The sequence below is a fragment of the Saccopteryx bilineata genome, chromosome 1 (genome assembly GCF_036850765.1).
Source record: "Saccopteryx bilineata isolate mSacBil1 chromosome 1, mSacBil1_pri_phased_curated, whole genome shotgun sequence".
Lineage (NCBI taxonomy): Eukaryota > Metazoa > Chordata > Mammalia > Chiroptera > Emballonuridae > Saccopteryx > Saccopteryx bilineata.
The window spans coordinates 378,568,437-378,594,695 of NC_089490.1; the positions used below are offsets into that span (position 1 = coordinate 378,568,437).

General features: G+C 37.4%; 1 protein-coding gene across 1 annotated transcript in view; it reads right to left on the reverse strand.

The window, feature by feature from the left end:
• Positions 1-1,709: 1,709 nt before the first annotated feature.
• FBXO3 (F-box protein 3) overlaps positions 1,710-26,259 on the reverse strand; it is a 36,030-nt gene continuing 11,480 nt past the window's right edge. The window contains exons 4-11 of the mRNA XM_066251248.1: positions 21,280-21,394; positions 19,125-19,329; positions 17,812-17,857; positions 15,040-15,124; positions 13,677-13,799; positions 11,267-11,382; positions 9,838-10,028; positions 1,710-3,962 (exon numbers count right to left, since the gene is read on the reverse strand). Of these exons, the coding sequence (XP_066107345.1) occupies positions 3,792-3,962; positions 9,838-10,028; positions 11,267-11,382; positions 13,677-13,799; positions 15,040-15,124; positions 17,812-17,857; positions 19,125-19,329; positions 21,280-21,394 (1,052 nt within the window). The 3' untranslated portion in view covers positions 1,710-3,791. The remainder of the gene's footprint in view (positions 3,963-9,837; positions 10,029-11,266; positions 11,383-13,676; positions 13,800-15,039; positions 15,125-17,811; positions 17,858-19,124; positions 19,330-21,279; positions 21,395-26,259) is intronic.

Sequence of the window (26,259 nt, forward strand, 5' to 3'; positions counted from 1 at the left end):
ATTTGTTGTGAAAACAAAAACAATATGAAACTCCAAGACTTACGATCCCTCTCCTTTTTAAGTTATATTAAAATATATTTTGAAACTTTTTGTGCCCGTGCCAAGCCCACCCTGGGCCCGGGTGTTGGTTTATCCAGCCCTGCTGCAGCCTGGGGCTCCTCTGTGCTCTCAGGCTCTGCAGCCCCTAAATACTTCAGCGGCAGCCAGCCGTGACTTGCTCTTTCAGACACATTATCTTTCAAGAATCCTATTAGGTTGTCCCTCCTTGAAACTTGGATTCTGAGATGCTGCTCTCTCCTGGTTTTGTTTTCAGTTCCTTGTCCTTTCAGTCTGATATTTTTCCCCCACTACCCACTCATAATAACCAGAGGCGGATTGAACAGTGGGCCCAGGCGCGCGCCCTGGGCCTTGACTTGTGAAGGGCCCCGCAAAACCCCAACTTCACACTTCTTTCTAATGTAAGAGGCCCAATATTTTCTTCTGCGCCCAGGGCCTCAACCAGCCTTAATCCGTCTCTGCTCATAACCTGTATTTCTGTAGTGGGATTGAGGGTTATTGCTGTATGTGCTACCTGGGAGACTATAGTGCTTCCACTTCGTTTTACCTTGGAGATACATGTTTGCAGATTATTTGCAAATATTTATCCTTCAGCCCTGACCACAGTTAAGGCAAAATGTATCCTCAGGACTCAAAACTGCCCCCTCCCAACGCTTTGTTAGTCAGTATGTGATTAACTATACTTAACCTTTAAGTTGATCAAATAGGAGCCTGTTACCAATGGAGGCAGAACCCGAAACAAAATACTGCAAGCCCAGGCCGGAGGCCTGATAACCAGCGTCAACAGAAACTGCCAGAAGGCAGCAGCAGATTATAAAACTAACCCTCTCATCCCTGCTTAAGGGTTGACTCAGCCCACCTGCACCTAGGCGCTTGCGATAAATCCTCTTTTCCACTTTGGCCTCTGCATGGTTGATGTGACTCCTGCCGGGTCCCAGAACCTTTCAACCACTTCTTCCATCTTCATATTCATATCCAACGGATTGCTGGACATCTCCATGTCCCACAGATTTCTTGAACTCAAAATGTGTCCAAAATTTGAACTCGTTTCCAATGTTCCACTTTTTCCACAAAAAAATTAAGGCAGAAACCTGGGAACCAACTTTGATTTTTCCCACTCCCTCACATCTAATCAACTACTGCTTACTTCATCATTTAGTTACCCCTATTTCATAGCTTCTTCAGTACTCCTGCTGCGACTGCCCTAATCCAGGCCTGTGGCACGTCCTACTTGGGCCATCCGTAATTCCTTCAAACGAGGTCTCCATACTGCCTGTGTTGATTCCTGCATCTCCAGCACTTTCTCTACTTACCCCACTAGAGACCTGGCTGCTTTACATCTCCTGTTTTGTTTTTGTTTTACTTCCATTGAATTTTTTTCCCCCCTCATCATCCTTCCTGGAACACAATGATTGTAGCTTGTATCTTGCAACCATAAGGTGACCTTTAAGATTAAACTTGTGCCAAGAATGGCAGAACAAAGATGGAAGGAATTAACACCACTGGGCCAACCATATCACCTGACTTCTCTTTCACAAAAGGAAAAAACTTGTTTAAGCTGTTTATTTAGTTGTTTTTTTTTTATCCTGATACATCAAGCTTTAGATATCATAAATGAATAGGTATTCCCTAGGGACCTTGGAGCCAGAAACGGTCTTCAATAAAAGTTTAACAGATCCCTTTTGTATGTGAATACACATTTTTTGCCAATGAAATAAAAAATCTGAGCTTGGCATCAATACCTTAGTACGTACTAGAGGTTACTCATGCAACATACTAAGAGAATGTGAATTTTGATGAGAGGATAAGCAAGGCTAATGCACCTGAGAAGCCAGGACTGGTGGAGTGAGGGTATCTGGGAGAAAGGAGCGATCACCCAGAAAAAGAGAAACATGCAAGGAATCCTGGGCCAGGTTTAATTTCCAACATTAACTAGTTTTGTTTTGCTTTTTTTAAGAGGGAGAGAGAAGTATCAACTCATTTCACTTTAGACGTGCACCCACTGATTGCTTCTCATATGTGCCCTGACCGGGCTTATACTAGCAACACTGGGATCAGGTTGGTAATTCCATATCAAACCAGCAACCTCTGCGCTCTGGGAGGCCACTCTAGCCACTGCGCCACTGGCCAGACAACCAACATTGACTAGTTTTTTTGCTTTTTAAGATTTATTGATTTTTTTTTTTTAAGGGAGATTAGATAGAAAGGTGCTAGGGGCGGCAGGAAGCATTAACTCATCAACTCTCCTGTATGTGCCTTGACTGGGCATGCCGTTTCCAACTGGCCACCTCAGCAGTCCAGGCCCGTGCTTTTTCCACTGTGTCACCACAGGTCAAGCCAACATTAACTAGTTTTAAATTATTACTTCAACAGGAAAGTTAAAATAAAAATAAGAGATAGGCATAATAGAAGAATTTGGAAAACTGGTAATACTCTATTTAAAAAGAAGCAGGAAGAACTTAATCCATTTCAGAACATTTCAAGATGTGCCAACACGAAAGGGTAAGTTTGACTTCATGGTCTCTGATGGCAGCTGCTTCACCCTGTATACACCACCTCCCCTACCTAGTTTCTCTAATAAGAACCATTCTGGGGAGAAATGTAAAGGAGGGCGCCCGAGAGATTACCAAAACCAGGAGGCAGAGTGACCCTGAATGGGCTGCAAGCAACAGGCCAACAGTTTCCTTCTCCTCTTCCATCTTAAGAGGAAAGGCTTATTAATATTAGTTTATGAAAAGTAGGCAATTATACAAAATACAGCATCAAAACCATAATTCGTTTTTAAAATGTGAGTTTTTGACACTTATAGGACTTCATTCCAAACTCTCAATTATATAATTACACAAAAAAAATCCATGTTTCAAAAAAACATACTTAATTTTAACATAAAATTCATGTCACTTATCACAAAGTCAGACAGTCAAGTGTACAAAGGAAAAACAAAACAGAAGCAGTATTTACAAATTTAGACTACATGAGACATTGTGAATACTTTTTTGTTAATAAACAACACAATACAAACTTTTACACTCTACATTTTAAAGATGATGCATCTGTGAACAATATAAGTATGGTGACAACTTTAAATTAAATTCAAGGTTGGGAGAGTTGAAGACTAAATTCAAAGTCAAGATCATAGTAATAAAGTCTTTAAATTCAATGCTATAGTGATAAAAACTTTAAATTCAAGGATTGTCTAAGAAAGGACAAAACAACTAGCATTCAAGCTATTTAGTCAATTAGTTCCCCTGTGAGTACAAAATATATAGGAATCACTAAATGGATTAGCCTAATTACAAATAATGTTCATTTCTAAAGAACTCATAACTGCAAGAAGTCTTTTCACAGAATTTTTCAGTCACAGTTTTTATCCTTGGGTAGGTATTTCTGCCATATTTTAAACCCTTATTCAAAAAACAATTCCCTCCCACTTCCATATTTTTATAAGTAAAAAATGGTTTTAAATAAAGAGATGTCCATTCCTTAGCTAGAGAACTATTCCCCCACTGACTGTTAGAAGAAAAAAAAAAAGATCCCATTTCCTCCTCTACCTCAAAAACACAAAGTAAGCCCAAACAATCCAATTCCTAATGAAGAGTTGCATAAAACCCAGGACCTGGAACGATATTTCATGCTCGTTTTCTTGCTATATGCTGAGAACAATTTATTTACATTATTGAGAAATCTATTTAACAGGCTGGGTTCATGCCAGCGCCTCCATTAGCAGAGGCTTGCTAAAAAAGGCGAGAGTAGCGGCGTCTGCGAATGTGCACATCGAAGACCCTCCTGGGCCTGGCCTCCTCATCGTTTTCGTCAGATTCATCCATGTCTGCCGAGTCATCATCATCGTCTTCCTCCTCCTCTTCTGCCTCGCCCATCTCTTCATATTCAACAGGACCCATTTCCTTGAAAGAGAAAACAGTCTTTTGATAAGAACTTCCATCAGTTTGTATACTCACTTAATGCAAATTCTCACTTATCTAGACTGTAAACAACCAGACGTGCCAACCATGAATTTTTATAGACTTGAACAGCCCATTTTCATGATGCACATGCTGATGGAAGATTCCAGAGTGTATATTCTATTACATGTTTAAAAGTGCCCAAGGTGGTTTTTCATGGTAAACATATTTCATTAATACAGTACTTATTTTTTACATGAAGCTGTTATTCATATACAATGTAGCAAACAGACCACTCCCAACAACTCAAGATAAATCTTACTGAATTTACCATATTAATATATTAAGTAACAATTCCTTATTAGCTATACGCTTACAGAAAAGATGTGAAAATATTAATAAAGTATGACCTCTACTGGTAATTTTTATGTACTGTCAACAGGAGGTTTAAGATTTCTATTGAGTACCTAACTACAATATAAAGATACTTTTCAATTCAATCACCATTAGTAGCCTTTACTTTTAAATCAATGTGTCCAAGGCTTTCAGAATAGAGCACTGGTGATGCTGTAAATGCACTAAGTGCACATCTCTTGGAAACTTCCTTTAAAGCAGTGCCCCTAATCAAGTCTAGACTTTCTCTGCTGTCAGTTTGCTCTATCACACTTTCAAAAACCCAATGAAAGGAGCTGCGATATTGGACCGAGTTCGGAACAGCCAGGAGGTCCTAGCTAGTAATGTAGGAAACATTGGGAAACTTGGGATGTGGTGTCAGCTAGTCTTTCCACCAAGGCTTTTATGATATTTCATGACACAGCACCACTACTAACCTTCTGGTGTTACCTCCAACCACTGTCCCTGCTCCCCGCCCTCCAGTATACCGGCCTCCCTGCAGCTCTTCAAACACCTGAGGCACATAGTGTGTCTGTGTCAGCACCGCTGTCCTTGCTGCTCGCTAGCTTGGAACACCCTTCTCCCTCAAATGCAAGGGCTTCTTCTGCTTCTTTCCTGTCTCAACTTAAATGTCACTGAGGTCTTTCTTGATACATCTTTATATTATGCAACCCAACAGGACACTCCTTATTCCCTTTACTCTGATTTTTCTCCAGAGCATATATTACTACTACACTTTGTACATAGTATTGATTTGCTACACTTTGTATTTTTTAAATAGAATGTCAATTCCAAGACAGATTTTAATTGTACAGTTCACTGCATTTTCCTCAGCACCTTGTATGTACTTATTAATAAATATCTGTTGAACATGCAAATTAACTGATGTGGGAGAAAGGTATTGTCTTTTAGGATTTGTCAAAGGTATTATCACTGGGATTTATTATAACACAAACAACAATAACCAGAGACAATAGCCATAAATATAAAATTATCCTATTATTTTTATCTCTGCATCTTTTTTTTAATCTAGGGAATGAAGACTTCGAAATTCAACAGCAAGTCCAAAAGGGGCGGGGGAGAAGGATTAGGAAGTTCTAAAACATTAAATCCTGGTGTATAATTATTATCTTAATGAAGAAGAAAAGAGAAAAACTGTTAAAGAAATCAATGTGGCTAAAGATGGAGATTGCTGACAATCACAGGTGAACGTGCAGACAAACAGCAGACAGAGAGGAACACACAGACAACAGAAGTAAATTGGCAGCAGACGCCTCTACAGGGTCTAAAAACAAACCACCTAGACCAAAAAAGGCTTATGAACAACCGAAAGTATATTTTAAAGTGGCATTCAAAGTATAAAGCAAGAGGAAGGATTAAGCCTCCTAATTAATAATATTGTTAGAGGACACAAAAGAACAATTCAACTTCCATATCAAGAAAATTAACATTTAAACAGGAAAGGTAAACACAAGTACAACACAACAGAAATACAATCCCCACTGCCTCTTTTGGGTTGGTTAGAAATAAGTCCAGAATTCTCACTTATGTTTATTGACTTCTCATCCCTGACAGAGAAAAACACATTATCCACAAGGTAGGTCAAGTTTTTATACTATGTATTATTTGTGGTTTAGAAGACACTAAAACTTATTAAATAAGAACATAGTTAAGAGAGGGTTGAACATGTAATGAGTTTATTATTGTAATTTAAAATTATAAATTTAAAAATTTTAAACTTTAAAAAAGGAGTAAGTAAATATAAAACTTCTCAGTTTCAATTTATAACATGATAAATATCAATATAACCCATATAACCAAGAGTTCTTTGGAGTCCTCATAACTTTCTTTTAATTAAATTTGACATACAATATTATATTAGTTTCAGGTATACAAGAATGTGATTAGACGTATATGTGTGTGTGTGTGTATGTATGTATATACATACATACACACACACACACACACATTACGAAGTGATCACCACAGGAAGTCTAGACACCATCTGTCACCATACATGGTTATTACATTCTCATGGTTATTACATTCTCCCAGCCATTTCCCCTCTGGCCACCATCAGTTTGTTTTCTGTACCTACGAGTTTGTTTTGTATTGTGTTTCGTTTTTAGATTCTACATATAAGTGAAATTATATGGCATTTGTTTTTCTCTGTTCAACTTATTTCACTTAGCAAAATACCCTCTAGGTCCATCCATGTTGTCGCAAATGGAAAGATTTAATTCTTTTTTATTGACGAGTAATATTCCATTACACACACACACACACCCCACATCTCTATCCGTTCATTTTTGGATGGACACCTAGGTTGCTTCCATATCTTGGTTATTGTAAATAATGCTGCAGTGAACATAGGGGTGCATATATCTTTTCAAATTAGTCTGTTGTATTTCTTCTATATATTCCCTATGCTGTGCATTACATTCCCTGTGACTTATTTTATAACTGGCACTTTGTACTTCTTCTTTTATTTATTTATCTTTTCAGATTTGAGAGAGAGAGAAAAAGAGAAAGTGAGAGAGAGATGAGAAGAATCAACTCATAGTTGCTGCACTTGAGGTTGCTCACTGATTGCTTCTTCTAGGTGAAGCAAGAGGGAGAGGAGCTCAAGTTGAGCCAGTGACCCCTTGGCTCAAGCCTGGGACCTTGGGCCCAAGCCAGCCATCTTTCAAAGGAATCTTGTGAACATCTTTGGGCTCAAGCCAGAGACCTTGGGATCATGTTAATGATTCCCCACTCAAGCTGGCAAGTTTGCACTCAAGCCAGTAACCTTGGGCTGTCGAACCAGGGATCTCTGTGTCCCGGACTGATAACCCTCCACTGTGCCACCATCTGATCAGACTAGCAGTTTGTACTTCTTATCCCTTCACCTCTTTGCTCATTTTCCCACCCTTCTCCCCTCTGGCTACCATCATTTTGGTCTCTGTATCTAAGAGTTTGTTTTGTGGAATTGCTGGGGCATATGGTAGGTCTGTTTTTACTTATTTTGAAGAATATCCAGTAACTTTTAAGAGCTTAAGGGGGTCATGAGACTGAAAAGTTTGAAATGACTGTCCTTAAGTAAAGATTACTTTATATTCACCTTAACAAACATTGAAAACAAGCCTCCACAGGATCAAGTGGACCCAATAATAACTGCCTGACCCAACAAATCTCAACACTCTTTATACTTTATGTCAGGAATAGTAGCAACTTTAGGACACGGAATATTATCAGAGATTTCATAACAATAAAACAAGCACTTCATTAAAAAGACAGCACAATCCTATGTATATCTGCATATAATTATAGAGCTTCAAAACACATGAAGCAAATCTGAAAGATTAAAGAGAAATAGACAATTGGTGATTACAACAATCATCTCTCATAGAACAAAGACAAAAAAGATCAGTAAATGTATAAAAGACTTGAAAAACAACCAGTTCAACCTGTCACTTATAGACTAATATTCCCCCAAATAACAGCATATACATTCTTTTCAAATACACAAGGGTTATTTACCAAGATAGACCATAATTCTGGGCCATAAAACATTTAAAGACGGACTGAAATTATACACAGAGAGTGCGCTAACCATAACAAAATTAGAAATCAATAATCAAAAGATAACTGAAAAATCTCCAAACATTTAGAAATCATCACATTTCTAGAATAGTCATAGATCAAAATTAAATTACAAGGCAAATCTGAGAATCTTTTGAACCAAAGATTAAGGAAATATAACATCAGAATTTCCGAACTATAGCAAAGCCAAAATGGTGCTTACAGAGAAAAAATGGTCTAAAATCAATAATCTAAACTTCACTTCAAGAAGTTAGAAAAAAAAAGCAAATTAAACCCAAAGTAAGTAAGAGGACAGAAATAAAGATGACTGCATAAATCAATGAAAATAGAAAATGAGCAAACAATTATTGAAACTAAGAGTTGTTCCTTTAAATGGTAAGAGTGACAACCCCAGCTAACATGATGAAAAGATATAAATTGGCAGTATTAAAAGGATTATCAAAGGAATCTTGTGAACAACTTTATGCCAATAAATTCAACATTTAGACAAAATGGACAAATTCCTTGAAAGACACAAATTACCAAAAATGAAACAAGAACAGAAAATAGGAATATTAAAGAAATTCATATTTCAAAACTTCCAAAAAAGAAAATTCCAGCCCCAGATGACTTCACTGATAAAGCAAATCAAACATTTAAGGATAACAGCAATCTCATAGTGAATTTGGGCTAGTCAAAAATGGAAGACTGCCAAAGGAAGTAGCAAATCCCTGGTACTGGAAACAGACCATAGGAAGCACTCCTGCTCTGTGTGGGAAGCTGAACTTCACCACCAAACCCAGACTGTACTGTCTGCACCAGACATACCGCAAGTATAATGGCCTAAAGTCTCACTGTCGTCCTTCTCTACACAAATTGGGAATGTGGGAACTCGGGGTCAGATTTATGTCATGTCCATCTTCCCAAGATGCCTTTTAGATGTACCCATCGGGGCCACCCCAGGAGCCAGAGGATTTTTTCTGAACATTTGATGCTGACTACTCCATTATATTCTGGGTATACAAGTCACATTTTATTCCCCTTGTATAACTGGAACTTCATAACTTTCTCTCATCATTTTATAGCTCATAAGATTGAGGGCACTAGTCCATCTGCCATAAAGTAACCCTAAAAATGAGATTTAAAAAATACTATATATCTAGTTGACTTGGGAAATGATCCCAAAGAGAGACTTGTACAAACAGCACAAGTTTACCCATTAAATCCTCTTTGCAATAATTTCTATAGGATATTTGTATTATTTTACAAAATTCGGAGTTTTAGCAAAAACATCATAAGAAATTGTTTTCCTAGTCTTAATAAAATAAAGTGGATGTTAACTGGTCTAGTGTGGTGTTTCTCATTAGGCTATAGACATATTTTTGGAAACAGTGGAAAAAAGGCTGAACCTTTAAAACCACTTACTACTCTATATGATACTATAATAGCGGACACATGTCATCATACATCTGTCCAAACCCACATAATGAATCCTAATGTAATTTATGGACTTTGGGTGATAATGATGTGTCAGTGTAGGTGCAACAGTTCTAACAATGGCTCCGGGTGGTAGAGGTTGTGTAGGTGGAGGGGGCGTATAGGAAATTTCTGTACCTTCTGTTCAATTTCTCTGTGAATCTAAAACTGCTTTAAAATATGAAGCTATTAAAAACTAACAAACCAACAAAAACAACTACAACAAAAACAGGTTACAGCACAGCTACTATGATGGAAGAGCATGGAGCCTAGCTTATTGTTCACCTCTCATGACACGTTCAAATATCCCACCACCCCAGGGTCCTTCCCTCGGAATTCTGGGGTTCTCTGGAACACACTGTATAAACTATTTTTCTGGCCTACCAACCTTTATGGAGTTAACTCTAAAAAGTCATGTAAAGTGGCACCAGAGGAAAATTTAACCTACCAATCGAGCTATAGACACCCTGAATGTCGGACATGCCATATGGAATCGGGGAATGGCGACATTAAAGATCTTGTCTTTAAAGTAAAGAAAGTGAAAGGTATAATATCCTTCCATATATCCCGATGTCGTAGAGAATGTGGTACAACTTGTGTATTCATACACCCGACCAGGGCTGATGATTGGAAATTCACCTGCAGAGAAAATAGTAACAATAAATAATGTATAAAAGTCAGCTCTTCATCAAAGCAAATGAAATATGTCCTCTATGGGATTATGTAAGCTATGTTAAAGTAAATGCACAGTTAGAAACAAAATCTAAAGAAACATAACAAAATGTTCATAGTGGTGGGATTATGAGTATTTCGATTTTTTCTGTAATCCCTCTAATTCTCTACAGTGTGTCTGTGGGTGGGGAGGAGGATATCTAGTAGATAATAAAAAAAGAATATTTTCTTTTTCAAAATGCTTTGAGGCATTTTAGATGCCATCTTTAAGACACAGGCAATAAAAAGTGTCATGGGCACTAATTTAAACAGCAATAGGAATAATATACATGTTTAAAAGTAGCAAGAAACTTAAAACATAAAATTCTGAGACTGCAGCTTAAACATTTAGCCCAGACAAAATGGCAATCACAAGGGAGACCTCTTACTCCAATGGACGAAATGACCGAAAAAGAAGTACAGCTTTAATAAAATTGTTTAGCACTAGATCCTTAAATAAATTCAGAAAAAAAATTCCTTAATTAAACATGTAAAATACGGCTTTATTTGTGGTAATCAACTAAACAACTTCGAGTTCTGTGCATGCTTAGGACCCACAACAGAAGTACACAGCTTAAATAATGTTATTTTTCTGAAACACAAATACAAAATCTGAAGAATCTTAGGGGTTCAAAATTTTAAGATAATTATAATTTTTTAAAAAGCTGAATGTCAATAAAAATCAAGCCAGAGATGATTGAAATGCACAAACAACAAAAATCTGTTATTAATTTTAACATTTCTTCCCAATTTTAAAAAAGATGACAAATATAAAATTTAGTTTCTATTTCTGCCCTATGTCTACATGATATGATAAGAAATCATCATTTAGCTAAAAAATAAAGATTATAAGGAAAAGCAAGGAACCCAGACTATCCACAGAGTGAAAACTCAATACCAGAGTTCGCTATAATTTTAGAAAAGTTCATGTTTAAGGTACTAACTGATAGAATAGTGATCTTTACACACTGCACTTATGAAGCAAAATATTGTAGTTAGTATTAGAAGCTCAGAATCTATGGTATCTTTCACATTGTAAACACAGCTGGTAAAAAGGTGCAGACTTATCCACTAACTACATCGTGCATTTCTAAGCTGTGTCAGACATGCTCTCCAAAATGTCTTAGAAGCAACTGATGTCTAAACTCAAATCTTGTGTTACATACCAACTACTCCCGGTCCTTGAACTTCCTCTACATCACCTTTAGCGTTTGTTATTCTCCAATAGCGACTGTCCAACTGACAAGCCTTCTCAGGAAGTGCATCCTTTGACATTTCAATCCTGGAGAAGGAAATGCGGCAGGAGGGACACAAGTAAGGCCTTTTTTGTTTCTTCTGTTTAAGAGCGACAGTATTTGGGCTACCACCATACAAGGAATTTCCAAAGGAAGTTAAGAACCCACTCCAAAGTCTGTGTTAATCACCTATTTCTGAAAGTTCTCTAAGATGCTGGCCTGATTATCTTAACGCCACTCCCTCCTGGGAATGTTTTCATTGAACTAGTGCACCTGACCTTCAACAGAAAGGACAACATAACAATTCACAAAGACAATGTTGACAACACTCTTGCGGTTCAAATAAAGGTCAGCATGGGAAACACTTTATAGAATATAGTGCCATGAAAAATTTCTGTTCTAAAAAACTGAGTCTTTTATTCACTACAAGGCCATGCAACTCATTTCCCTTTTTTCCATTAGCTTCTAAAAAGCTCAAAGCAAAATGTCACTATTCAGTTATTGGGATTACAAGTTAACAGTTTCCCAATACTATTACTTCTCCCTCTTCCTCTGGGAATCTGCTGTCTCTTATTTTCATTTCAAGTACCCTGTAAGTTATATAGGTGTTATTTTAAGCATGTCTCAGTCCTAGGCAAGACCTATATTAAACAACAAACATCTGTGCATGTGTTACTAGACATATCAGAGGCTACATACAATACCAAAATCCTACAATGCTCCTGGTAAGTACACATAACTAAAATATTTCTAGTATGTATAAATGCATGTATATTTATTTTTAAAATACTGTATGTAACATCATAAAATGTATAAAAATATTTTAAAACAAAGTACCTTAGTCCCTTAGCAATGAATTATCTTTATGGCACTGCACAGAGTATTTCTAATTAAAGTGAACTTATTATTTGTTTTTTTATTTAACCACTTCCAGGGCTTAACACCATGTTTGACATCTAGGCAGTGCTCAACAAATATTTATTAGATTTAATTGCATATACACAGGCCAGATGAAATTTAAAAAGCATGGCTTTACCTTGGGCAATTTGATAGCTTCTAGAAAACGTTACAACTCTTAATTTTGATGATTAGAACTTAGTGGTTTATCTTGCAAAGTACCTGGCACAATACTTGTATTTATTAGAAATAACATAGAGGTTAATATAAACTCAAAGTACTCTACAAACACTATATTTTAACATACTCTTCCAATAGCAGCTGGAGGTGACCTTGAAAAAGTTTGCTATTCACTTGACCCAGAAAATCATGCAAATCTAGAGGTTCAATCTTCATGTTCACTTTGAGAACACTTGTGAAACTGCCTAGGCCATCAGGGGTATGCATATCTGAAGACACCAGGTATCTGAAGGATGTCACTTTATAGAAGCAATGTGTGACATTCTGTTGTTAAAATGGTGGAGTTGGTAGGTTTGCCTGGGCCTAACAGTGGGGCTAGACACAAGGTCGGTGGCACAAAAAAGTACTGAATTTTTGCTACATGTTTAAAAATGCAAAGAGTAGTACTGGACTTAATTGAGCACATCTTGATGAACAAAGCTCCCCAGATGTGGCGCAGAACTTATAGAGTGCACGGGCACACTAACGCACACATGAGCTCTCCCTGCCGCACTGAGAGGATCCTTATGGAAACGAACACATTGCTCCTAAACCAGGAGAGGAGGGTGCACAGAAACAGATCTCAGAAGAAACAAAAACTCATGGCCTGGGAGTAATTTCAGCACTAAATAAATGTTAATAAAAGTAAAAGTGGAAAAAAATCCTCTGATTATATTGTAGAAAATTTTATTATCCACTTTCCTCCACATTTCAGCAAGAAGGTGCCTTTCTTTCTTTCTTTTTTTTAATGAGAGGAGGGGAGGCAGAGACAGAATCCTGCATGCACCTTGACTGTGATCCACCCAGCAAGCCCACTAGGGGGGCAATGCTCTGCCCATCTGGGGCAGTGATCAGCAACAGAGCAATTCTTAGCGCCCAAGGCAAAGGCCACGGAGCCATCCTCAGTGCCTGGGCCAACTTGCTGCAATTAAGCCATGGATGCAGGAGGGAAAGAGTGAGAGAAGGAGAGAAGTGAGAAAAAGAGAGAAGTGAGAAAGGGAGGTATGGAAAAGCAGATGGTTGCTTCTCCTGTGTGCCTTGACCGGGAATCAAACCAGGGACATCTACATACTGGGCTGACGCTCTACCACTGAGCAAACCAGCCAGAGCCAGAAGCTGCCTTTCAAAATGTGTTTTATATATCATGTCAAATGGGACAATAACAACAAATCCACAGAACATATCTCATTGTCAATGGGAAGGTGACCCCATTTAAAGTCCTCACCTGATTCGGTACGTGAAGAAATAGTGGGGTGGGTGCACAGAGCTAAGTTCTGGTAGAAATGACGTGGAAACGGAAACTGTAATATCCCCAGTTGTTGCTACACATTCTGGATCATGAACATATCTAGGTAATTGAAAAAAAATTAAAATTCTTTTAGTAAACTAACCTCAATTCTATAAAAGGTTTAAAAGACACAATGCAAAATAGCTTACACTTCACTTTAGAACTGAACATTTAAATCATATTTGGACCTTATGATCTAGTCCTATTAAGCTTAGAAGAAAACTAGAAATTACAAATAAACCAGAAAGCTTTGAAGACTCTGGATCAGTAATGGTAGCAGCCAAGGTTCAATGATCAGTGGTTCAAATAATAGATCAGTAATTAACCTGGAAATTAAAAAGAGCTTATCTCCATTTTCAGAGCTATGGAAACCTTGAGGATATCTGAAAACCTAGCTATACCCTCTAATCAGTGGCTCTGACAATAGAAGTGTTAATATTTGTTATTCTAGGGGCTTCTAATGTATACTTCATCTATCATTTCTGCCAAACGAGATACTGCGGACCAATATTACCTCTAATACTACCTATAATATCTGGATGTTCCATTTAAAGATAATAAAGTTAATAGTTACTAACCTGCTATTCATATTAAATCTACTAGTTGATAAACAACTTTTGTTTTTAAAAAGGAATTATACAACTAATATAAAGTTGTAATTTCTAAATCAAAATCAGTGTTTTTCTCTTTGATTCTTCAAGATAAGAAAATTACTGGCTAAGTGTTTGAATATCCTGGCTTTAAACTGAGAATAAGAGAGATTTACGATTATGGGAGACTCTGCTATGAACCTTCCTGGAAAACCTCATCTTATGATCTGTAACCAGAAACATTGTTTTCAATTTTAGTATTTTAATGCTCTTTTATTTTATTTTTTTTGAGAGACCGGGAGAGACACAGAGGAAGAGAGACAGAGAGGAAGGGAGAGAGAGATGCATCAACTCACAGCTGCTTCACTTTAGTTGTGCACTGACTGCTTCTCATATATGCCTTAACTGGGAATTGGGCCTTGGGCTCAAGCTGAGCCAGTGACCCGTTGCTCAAACTGACAGCCTTTGGGCTCAAGCCACAGACCATGGGCTTCAAGTCAGCGACCTTTGGGCTCAAGGTGGTAACCTTGGATTCATGAGGATCCCACACGTAAACCGATGAGCCGAGGCTCAAACCGGCAACCCCAGGGTTTCCAACTGGTGACCTCACTGGTTGACACTCTATCCACTGCGCCACCCCTGGTCAGGCTGTAACTAATGATTTTCATTGATTATAACCATTCTAATCCAAAAAGTCCCAAGTGAAATACCTGAAAATTTGGTCTCTGATGATAGGGAAGCCACCTGATACAACATTGTTGACATACGAAGTAAACCAGTCCGTAAAAGTAGCACCTGTAAACCAGAAAGGGAAGAAAAAGGACAAATAGTTTTTGTAAAATCCATACAGGAAACAACTGTAATTTCTCTTTGCATAAGGCATGGTATCAAAACTAAAAACATTTATAGATATAATTCCACTAGATCTTTATTAGGTCTATTTCTAGTCTCAGTTCTATCCATCTTATTACCTTGCTAGAGAATCCTCCAACTTCAAACTACTTTCTACACTTATAAACAAATAATACATTTTTAAACTAATTTGTTCTGGTACAAGAATGAAAAGCCTTCTGTCTATAATTTCTTCAACAAATGAGATACGGCTACGTCCAGGAAGAAACTATAAGAAAAACATCAGCACCTACCCTCAAACAATCAGGGTATGTCCCTGGCCCAGGAACACCTTGACTCATGCTCAGCCTGGACAGCAGTATGGCACTGTGGAGTCTGGGGCATCAGACCAACCCAAAATAGTCCAGCTACACTACTAAGACTCAAACCCGCAGTGCTCCTCCATATTCTGTGACCAGCTCAAAGCAAAAAGATTGACGGCAACAGTCCAGCCCAGACCATACCTTTGTGATCTAATTGAATCAGTTACAAACATTTACATAAATTATATTTGTTCCCTCTAAGTAATATAACTTTCTTAGACTCCCTTACAGCTAATACCTCTCAGTGCCTAGCATATACTAGTCCTTTAATCAATACTGTCCAATGAATTTCTTTGTAATCTTATTTTTATAATCCCAGTTCCTATACTCTGCCATGCTAAATGCCAGATGCTAAATTTACAGTGTTTACTTAATACTCCATTTTGAGAATGATAAAAGGTACAATTTAGGCTTGAGTCTGAGGGTATATAGCTTTAAATTTTTAAACGCATCAATTGAGAGAAAAGTACACTACAATAGTTGGCTCTTTCCTCAATGTCTACTAGTGGTCCTTCTGACTCCTTATTTAATAAATGCTATTGTATTCAAAATGAGCGCTGATCGTCTGTCCACTGCAGCAAGATATTAGGAAGCCTATCGTGACAATAATGTCATTAAAATTCATAGAAGGTATAATTACTAGTTTCGAGAACTAATAGTTTTCAAAAAGTAATTTTTTGTATTTCATGAAATATTACATAAGAAAAAGAAATTTCTTATGGTTTACATAAGAAAGATATTGGCATAGTGCATTCCAGTGCACCTAAATTTATTATAGTACATATATATACCAAAGTGTGTTCTTTAAAGTGTAGACAGAATTTTCTATGCAGCCTTTAGAACTAAACTTATCTCAACACAAAATCCAGTTTTCTTAACTATCTATTAATAATACACTGAACACCAGGAAATTCCATCTTATGTTTTACCAAAAATTCCAAGAAAGTCAAACAGTTGAATCAAGATGTAATTTGTATGTTCTAAGATAGTTTCTTCAGAAATAAGCCTGTATCTTGGAGTTTCCTTGATAGCACTGTGGCTTTACCACGGTAGTTTAAAGGAAACTTTTATCTTTCCTCCCAGCACTAACTTCCTATCTCATCTCAAATCTTTTGCTTTGCTTCTCATTCTAGGAGAAATCCAAGCTCCCAGAACAGAATGACCAGACCTTAGTATTCTGCTGTAGTGGTGGGGTTTTCCATATCGTGTCAGAACAGCACCAAATGAAGACGAAGAAACTCAAAGAGCCCAGCAGGCAGCTGTTGGTTTACAAACCAGGTAGTACCACTGCGCTAGAGCCATGACGGTTGTCTCCGAAAGTACGCGCTATGTGAAGGTGACAAAGGGCAGTGAGCCGGAGCAAAACCCCAGTGGGTGCTTAACTTAGAAACCACAAACCACATGAGTCAGGGTAAGCGGAAAGCCAGGGGCGAAGAGTAAAAGCTTTTTTATAACTCACTACGTAGGTTGGCATTGTGAAGTATACCATGAAACCTAGAATGTGCCTCAGCACGGAACATAGACTCTGTTCAAGCTTCCAACTAGGATGAATAATTAAATACCAATGCCTTAGCCTGCAAGACCCCTTTACTATTAGCACACGGGGATATTGGCTGTGTCAGGAGTGCCTTTAAAAGGCCCAGTAAATAGTCAGGACACTTCTCTTAAGCAAGCAAAATCTAAGTATAACAAGGTTGAATGAATAGCAAAGAGGTGAGCAGTACTTGCATATAAACTGAATTGTTCTGAAATCCTGTGAGAAATACCTTTACAAGGCCAAGAAAAACTGTGCCAGAGTTGATGAAGCCCAGTTTATACTGGTTTTCAAAGACTGCTGTTTTGAGGTCTCCAGTGTGATTTCTCAGTATTTTACTATAGCACTGGCACCAAAAGAGAAAAAAAGTACAAAGTAGTTTTATGTATCCATATCTCTAATTATGGAATACTCTGATGGATGGAAGATACCTCTGCATAAGGGAACGGTACACAAACTCACAGGAATTCTGCACGCATCACTGTTCCACAGCAAAGTCCTAAGAGCACCAGATTGTACAGGGCATAGCTTTCTCCCAGAGAGAAACCAAATTCCACTAAAATACAAGGGGTATTCTAATGAGTGACTAGATATGGTACTTGACAAACCAGCAAGTCTTAAGAAATACAAGTATAAAACTGTCAGCTGATTAAGTAACTAAAAAGTTTCTACCAACTTAATTTTTTAACCAGGAGGAAAAAGGGAAAAAAAATAATACTTTTTTTTTCTCCTACCTATGATAAACATGTCAATAGCAGCTGGATTCCGAGCCATTTGGTCCTATGTGATAAAAAGAATATTGTAATTAAGGAAAATACATTTTGCTTAATTTCTCATTGTTACCTGTATTCTTCCCCAGAGAAAAGGCAAAACAGTAACAATAACTGAAGGGCTCTAACCAATACTTGGCCATTCCTCACACATTTCAGCCACTGCTTTGTGATTTCTAACTTAGGCTTGTTCTATAGTCCTTGGAAGGGAAGTGCCCGGCACTTCTAATAACAGTTAAATGCTTATATACTGCTATTACTGTCAGAATGGACTAAAAACTATCCTTTAGGAAAAGAATTGGGAAGTTAGGGTGAGAAGAAATATGGCCAATTATCCTACAAGAAAAGGCTTTGGATTCAGCCCAGAGGCCTGAAGAATTCTAGGTTAGTCACCTTTTTCTATAAATAAAACAGACTGAGCCATCATCCCGTAATCTTATAGAGGTATTGAGTAAAAAATGGGATAAAAGATGGGAAAATGCTTAGGGAAAACATTAAAATCTATAAAAATTTTAAAATATTTAAAATGTTAAGGCCCCTGGCCGGGTAGCTCAATTGGTTAGAGCTTGTTCTGATTGCACCAAGGTTACGGGTTTGATCCCCAGTCAGGGCACATACAGGAAGCAACCAATGAAAGCACAAGTAAATGGAACAATAAATTGATGTTTCTTCTTTCTCTCTAAAAACAAACAAAACAAAAATATAACCCATAAAAAAATATTGTAAATGCTATATGGAGTCACATGTCTCTATTTTAAATTCCTCTTTAAAAGTTCACAGCTAGGTAAAAATAAAAGCAGTTCTACAACTGAGGAATTACTGAGAAGTGAAGAAATAAAACTGAAACCAAATATCTTATTTTCTGATTATATTAAAGTCATAACAAATGCCTTCTAAAAAGAATCTTCACTTTTTCAACAACTAAAATACGTACTACAGAGTTTAAAAAGTTCCTACTGTACTTGGATAAAATGATATTCAAAAGCTAAATTTTAAAGTTAGAAATGTATATTACAATTAATCACTTCAACAAAAAGCTTATTAGTTTTCCTTTAAACTTAAAATGCTTTAACACAAATCATAGCTTTGCATTATTTATCCACTGGTAAAATCTCCTTCTGGCATTCCATGTCATGTCTAGTTAGGCCTATCTAACTAATAATTAAATTGAATAATGCGTTATACCCATTCTACAACCCTGAAAATCTCTAATGTACACAGGTATAAACTCATCAGCACACATCTTAAAGCCATACTTAAACACACTTCCTACTTACTGGACATTGGTAGAAAACTTCATTTTTGTTCCGACCCTCTGCAGATTCCACTGCTATGTACTGACTCAAGCCAGTATGTATGCAAAAAGTTAAAGGGAGACAGTACTTCAGTCCCTGCCTCTGCTGGAAGCCTCCAGCAGCCGTGTCGACGTCTAACAAATCCTCAGAACGATAGTGATTAGACAGCGCCATACTTCCCAATAACCTGAGAAGAGACCCCACAATTTAATCAATTGCAATGCCAAATAAACAGCTGTGCTTCATCTTTTTAATGAATAATAATTTCACACTGACAATTTTATAAGAACTGGTTAACATGTTGATTCTAAATCGGGAATGCCAAAAACACTACAATTTATATATTAAATTCAAATTCTTTTTTTTTTTTTTTTAAATTCAAATTCTTGAGTGGAAAGATTCTGATTTAAATGAAAAGCCTAAATGTCTAAAATGTGTAAATGTCAGCCTTATAAATAGAAAAATAGTTTTATTGCTTTCAAGAATCTATCTTGCCATGATAAACTGATTTGCTGATATTTTGCTACATATGCATATATATGAATGACTAATTTAATGTTTAAAAGGGCAAGTTCTCTGTGATATCTTTAAGCTATTACAATCTTTAGCTTACTCAATCCTACCAGAGAGTATAAATGTTAATCAGTCTAAAGCTTGACCAAGTTTTCATAAACTTGGGATGCAAGCGACATAAATTCATCTCACTGCATGTGCATGAGGACAACACAAGTGTGGGTCCTTGATGAGATTCCCACCCTAAGTTCCACCATTGGGTTGTAAATAGATAAAAATCCCTCCGTTGAAATTCATGATCTTCCCTGACCAGGTGGGGGCGCAGTGGATAGAGCATTGGTCTGGGATGCAGAGGAACCAGGTTCAAAATCTCAAGGTCATCGGCCTGAGTATGGGCTCATCTGGCTCGAGCTTGGGCTTACCAACTTGAGCGCAGGATCATAGACATGACCCTATGGATGCTGGCTTGAGCCCAAAGGTCACTGGCTTAAAGCCCAAGGTCAGTGGCTTGGCTGTAGCCCTCTGTCAAGGCACATATGAGAAAGCAATCAATGAACAACTGAGGTACCGCAACGAAAAACTGATACTTCTCATCTCTCCTTTCCTGTCTGCCTGTCCCTATCTGTCCCTCTCTCTCTGTTCCTGACTCCTATTTAAAAAAAAAAAAATTACGATCTTTTTGTCATGTCAACTCTGGGCAACTCTTTTAATAAAGTTCTCTACTGTTTGCTCTTGAAGTGTGACAATTTTTCAATTTTGTCAAATTTGAGTTTGACAGAAAAAATAGACTAGAATAAAAAGCCAGTAATTTAGGCTTATCTAGTCCCAACAACCCAATATTTCATTTCTGAATACTAACTTGCAGTCTCAATATGATCACCTCCAAGCTTCCTGATACTCACTCAACCCTGATCTGAAATGGCAACAGAGCCTCGTATGATTCTTCACATTCAGAGACTCCATGTTCCAGTATGAACAACACCAAGTTCTCCCTAACTTCTTATCAGCATTTCACAAATGCAATGTCTCTACAATAGCTTAATTTCATAAAATAAAAAGAGCAGACCCATTCAAAGCACAGTTCTTAAAACTGTGACTGAATTGACAACTAGATAGTCTGCTTTTCCCAAAGGGTTCCACAACAAATACTTCATCTCTTAGAAGCTTAAAGTAGGCCGTTTAATCACAGGTGATGCTTGAATAGGACAAAACTGCATTTTCTTTAGTTTAGTGCATGTCGCCCTGAACAACATGTACAGTACACAGAATTTGCATCAGGATCTCCAAAACAAATAATCTGGCCTGTAACAAGATCAACACTTCAAGAGTTCTGAACAGTTTTAGTTCAAATACACCCCCCACATACATTTTCCTCATCTCCCCTAGAGCCCCCCACACCCAGACTTCATTTCACTATAAGGATGTGTTGATAAAAGTAATGTTTTTATGAGACATATTTATTTTGTTAAAATCAAATTCCAGCTGTAGATTTTATCTTACAAGATGCTACAAGGAAGAAGAGGGAATTCCTATACTCCTTTATAACTACAAGTACAGTTTGTTTATTTTCTTCCTGGAAAATAACTTGTATCATTAAAAATAACCAAAACAGGAAGCATCTTACCCGGGAACCACTAACTTCTGCCCATTGTGGATGCGATACGAACACCGATAATCGTCGGGAAGCTTGCAGCCGATCTGGGCTTCCACTGCATCGAGGTCTTCCTCTCGAGCACCCTCTGCAAATACACAAAAAGACAAGTGATGAAGAAACAATAAGCCTCAAATCTAAGACAAACTATAGTCTTCCTGCTAGTCAATGAAACTATCTTAAAACAAGAGAATGCTGTCCAAAATCCATTGCTGAAATATGTGGAAATGAATTGAAAATTCAGAGAAACATATCCCTTTATGTTTAAAGCCCTGAGCAAACAAATTCCTCAGTGTCCTCTCAACAGGGACACACTGGCACTACGTAAAATATGTAAAGGTATGCACCAATGAAATCCGCAATGATTTTTTTCACAGTGCAATGCAAACATTATTAGGGCATATCTCATTTTTCCTAATCTAATAAATCCACACCTCTCTATTTCAAAAAAATCTCGAGGTGTTCTCTCCACTGACATTCAAGAGTTTTAAGATAGTCTCTCCCTGGGAAATACAGGACTCAGGTGCAGGTTCATGATGTGAGGTCATCAACTTGAACCCGACTTTGCAAGTCTGTAAGGCTGCCATATATTCTTGCTTTAAAAAGTAGGAAGTAATTATAAACACCGAGAAAAAAACGTTTACTTGGCAGCAATGTTCTACCAGGTCATTGGATCAGACCTCTTTCTGAGAACTAAGAAAACCGAACAACAGAAGATTGGTTTCAAGGTTTTTGGAGAACGTCAATGACAGTGAGACCTGGTAGGGTGAGGGGCCTAGGAGAGAAACTGAGGCTGGCCAGGCCTCCCAAGGGGCCACCTTGTCTTTGAAGCAACTGCCAATTCTGAATGCAAACATGAGGCTGAGGGGCCAAGAAGCTGAATGATGCTCTTAACAGTATCACAGGACGGAAAGAAGACTCCAAATCTGATGAAGACACCAAACCACAGATTCAAGTAGCACTATAAACTCTATGGACTAATTACAAAGAAAGTCACATCTACACACATTATCGGGAAACGGGAAAAATCAAAGACAGAAAATTTAAAGGCAGCTAGAGTAGGAGAAAGGCCACATTGTCACCTTCAAAGGAACACTAAGACAGACAGCAAAAGAAACAACAGAAGCCGAAAGGATGGTATCTTCAAAGTTCTGGGAAAAAAATAAAAAGACAAAAAACTAATGCCCAGAATTCTATATTCAGTAAATTTATATATCAAAAGTGAAGATGAGCCAGACCAGGTGGTGGCACAGTGGATAGAGCGTCAGACTGCGATGCGGAGGACCCAGGTTTGAAGCCCTGAGGTCGCCAGCTTGAGCACGGGCTCATCTGGTTTGAGCAAAGCTTACCAGCTTGAATCCAAGGTCGCTGGCTTAGCAAGAGGCCACTCCCCCCCCCCCCCCCCCCCCCCCCCCCCCCCCGTCAAGGCACATATGAGAAAGCAATCAATGAATAACTAAGGTGCTTCAGCGGAGAATTGATGCTAAAAAAAAAAAAAAGTGAAGATGAAATACATTTTAAGACAAACATGAAGGTACAGGAAAAAATGAACAACAGAAAAGATAGGTCTTTTTATTTTTATTTATTTTATTTATTCATTTTAGACAGTGGGGAGAGAGAGAGGGAGAGGGAGAGAAGGGGGGAGGAGCAGGAAGCATCAACTCCCACATGTGCCTTGACCAGGCAAGCCCAGGGTTTGGAACTGGCGACTTAATCATTCCATGTTGACACTGTATCCACTGCACCACCACAGGCCAAGCAGAAAAGATAAATCTAATACTGAATATATAAAATAATAACATTTTCAGGAATAGCAAATACATTAAAAGTTAAAATAACAAAAACTATAATACAAACAGCAGCAGCAAGGTCACTGGACTTAAAACATTCTAAGATTCTTTCATTGTCCAGAGAGAGTGGTAAACATACTAATTTAGAACAGAATAATTAAATAAAAAACAGGGGTACAAAATAAAAGATAATTAAGAAGAATACAAAATAGGAACATCAACTCAGGTGGCACAAAAAAACAGAAACTATACTTAAATTCAAATATATTAGTAATCATATTAAATATAAATAACTATATAATCTAAGTAAAAGACAGACCGACAGATCAGATAAAAACAAAACAATCATATACAAGACATGCATCTTAAAGATGTGGCTAGAAAAAGCAAGCTAAAATAGCCCCAATAAATCATACAGCATGGAATTTAAGGCAAACAGCAATATTAGAGGAAATGGAGGACTTTTTGTAATGTCAAAAATGTTAAATTCACTACACAGATATAATTCTAATTTTGTACCTAATAACATAGCTTCAAATTATATTTAAAATGAAGAACTAAAATGGAAAAAGATGTATCTATAATCATAGTGGTGTATCAGTTTTCTATTGCCACAATATTAGCAGTGTAAAACACTTATTACTCTGGTTTCTGTAGGCCAGAAATGTGGGCACGACTGAATCAGACCCTCTGCTCAGGTCCCACCAGGCTAAAATTCTGGTGTCACCAGGGGCTGCTATCTCATCTTAAGTATCTTATGCTCAGGGTCCTCTTCCCAGCTTACACTGTTGGCAGAGTTCGGCTCTCTGCAGCTGCAGCTAGGCCCTCAGCACCAAGAAGCCACCGGCCCGTCCCTATCACCTGGCCCTCTCCACAACATGCCAGTTTGCGTATTCAAGGCCAACAGGAGAGATGCCCATGCTTTGAATCTCCTTGACTTCTGGAAGGGCCCAGGTCCTGTTAGAACTTTCCTGATTAGGTCAGGCCCACTCTGGATAATTTCCTCAAACCAACTGACAAACTATAATAGTAATTGTAAGGGACTTGAGTTACATCTGCAAAACCCCTTCATCTTTGTCATATACCATGACCTAACCACAGGACTGAAATCAACTATACCCACAGTCCACTCACTCTCAAGGGGAGGCTATTATTTGTACACTGATTATGGAAATCTTGGGAACTTTCTCAGAATTCTGCCTACCACAGTGAGAAATTTTAACATACCTCTCTTAGTAACTAACAGAACAAGCAGCCTCAAAATTAGCAAGAGTACAATAAGAGTAACAATGTTTGCCTAATTATGTGTGTGTGTGTGTGTGTGTGTGTGTATACATACCTGAGTAAAGTTAACTCAAAGAAATTAGAGAAATAAGTGAAATAAGAAGCACCGGCCCCAGATGGGGGTTGCCAGATGGATCCCAATCGGGGCAAAGGCAGGAGTCTGTCTCACTATCTCCCCTCCTCTTACTTAAAAAAAAAAAAGATGAAGAAAAGACTATTAAAATAGAATAGCTCCTACCTAGCAATACTGTTCAAAAGTTACTAAAGAAAGCACAAATAATTCCAGAAATGGGGAAGTAAAATCACTACAAATCCAACAAACATTACCAAGGTAAGAGAATATTATGAAAAACTTTCTGACAATACATTGAAAAATGTAAACAAAGTGGACAATTTTATAGAAAAACACAACTTAGCGAAATTAACATGAAAATAAGTAGAACAATCTGAATAGTCCTATTTCTAATAAAGAAATTGAATTCTTAGTAAAAGCTCCAGGACTGAATGGCTTCACTGGTTCATTCCACTAAAGATTTAACCAAGAAATAAGATCAAGCTTACAAAAACTTTTCCAAGGAACAGAAAAAAAGCAACACTCCCTAACTTGTTTTATAAAGCCAGTATCACCTTGATACCAAAACCTGACAAGAACATTGTAAGAAAGAAAACTATAGGCCGAACTCTCTCATGAACACAGATGTAAAAATCCCAATCAAATACCAGCCAATCAAATCTAACAATACATAAAGGAAAAAATGTTACAACCAAAGTAAACTTATTTGAGGAATGGTTTAACATTCAGAAAATCAATGTAATTCAGTGCATTAACAGAATAAAGTAGAAAAATCATATAATCACAAGGCTGGCAGACAGTAAAAATTCAATTATCTAAAACAATAAATAACAAAAAACCTTCCTCTTAAACTACTACTAGAAGGGACTTTCTTAAATCTGATCAAGAGTATCTATAAAAAACTTACAGCAAACATCATCTTTAGAAGTATCAAAAGCTTTCCCTCTGCAACCAGAAAGGTAAGAATGCTCACTATCATTACGCCTACCCAACACTGTACCGAAGGCCCTAGCCAGTTTAATAAGGTCCTACCCAGTGCAAGAAGGAAGAGAAATAAATGACATGTAAGGATCAGAAAGTTAGAAATAAAACTGTCATTAGTCTACTTGCTCAAGGAAATGCAAATTAAAACCACCACCACACACCCATTAGAAAGGCTAAAATACAAAGAATGACAACATTTAAGTGCTCACAGGAATGTAAAGTGGTAGAACCATTTTGAAAAATTAACAGTATCTTTTGAAGTTTAATATAAACATACTTTATAACCCAGCAAACTCAATCCTAAGTATTTACTTGATAGAAATATGCTTATATGTGCATCAAAAATGATTTATGCTTGTATTATTGACAGTTCTTATATGCTGGCATTATTTGTAATAGCCAAAAAGTTGAAATAACCCAACTATCCATCAACAGTAGAATAAACATATAAATTGTGCTCTACTCATATGATGAAGTACTATTCTTCAACAAAAATGAACTGTTACAGATGACACAGTTGAATCCCACACACACAAAAATCGAAATAATTCACACAAAATACAAACTTAATCATACAATTTACATCAAGTTCAAAAAGAGAGTAAACTACTCAGTGGGATCAGCAATCCGGAGAGTGGTTCCCCTTGAGAAAGAGGGTACAGATTACTCTTCTACCTCTTGAATGGAGGGTGCTACAGTGGGTGTGTTCACATTACAAAATTTCACTGAGTTGTACACTTATGATCTGTGCACTTTAGTGCAGGTTAGTTAATACCACTAGTGATACTATGTGGTCATCATGTACCCACAGATAAGGGAGGA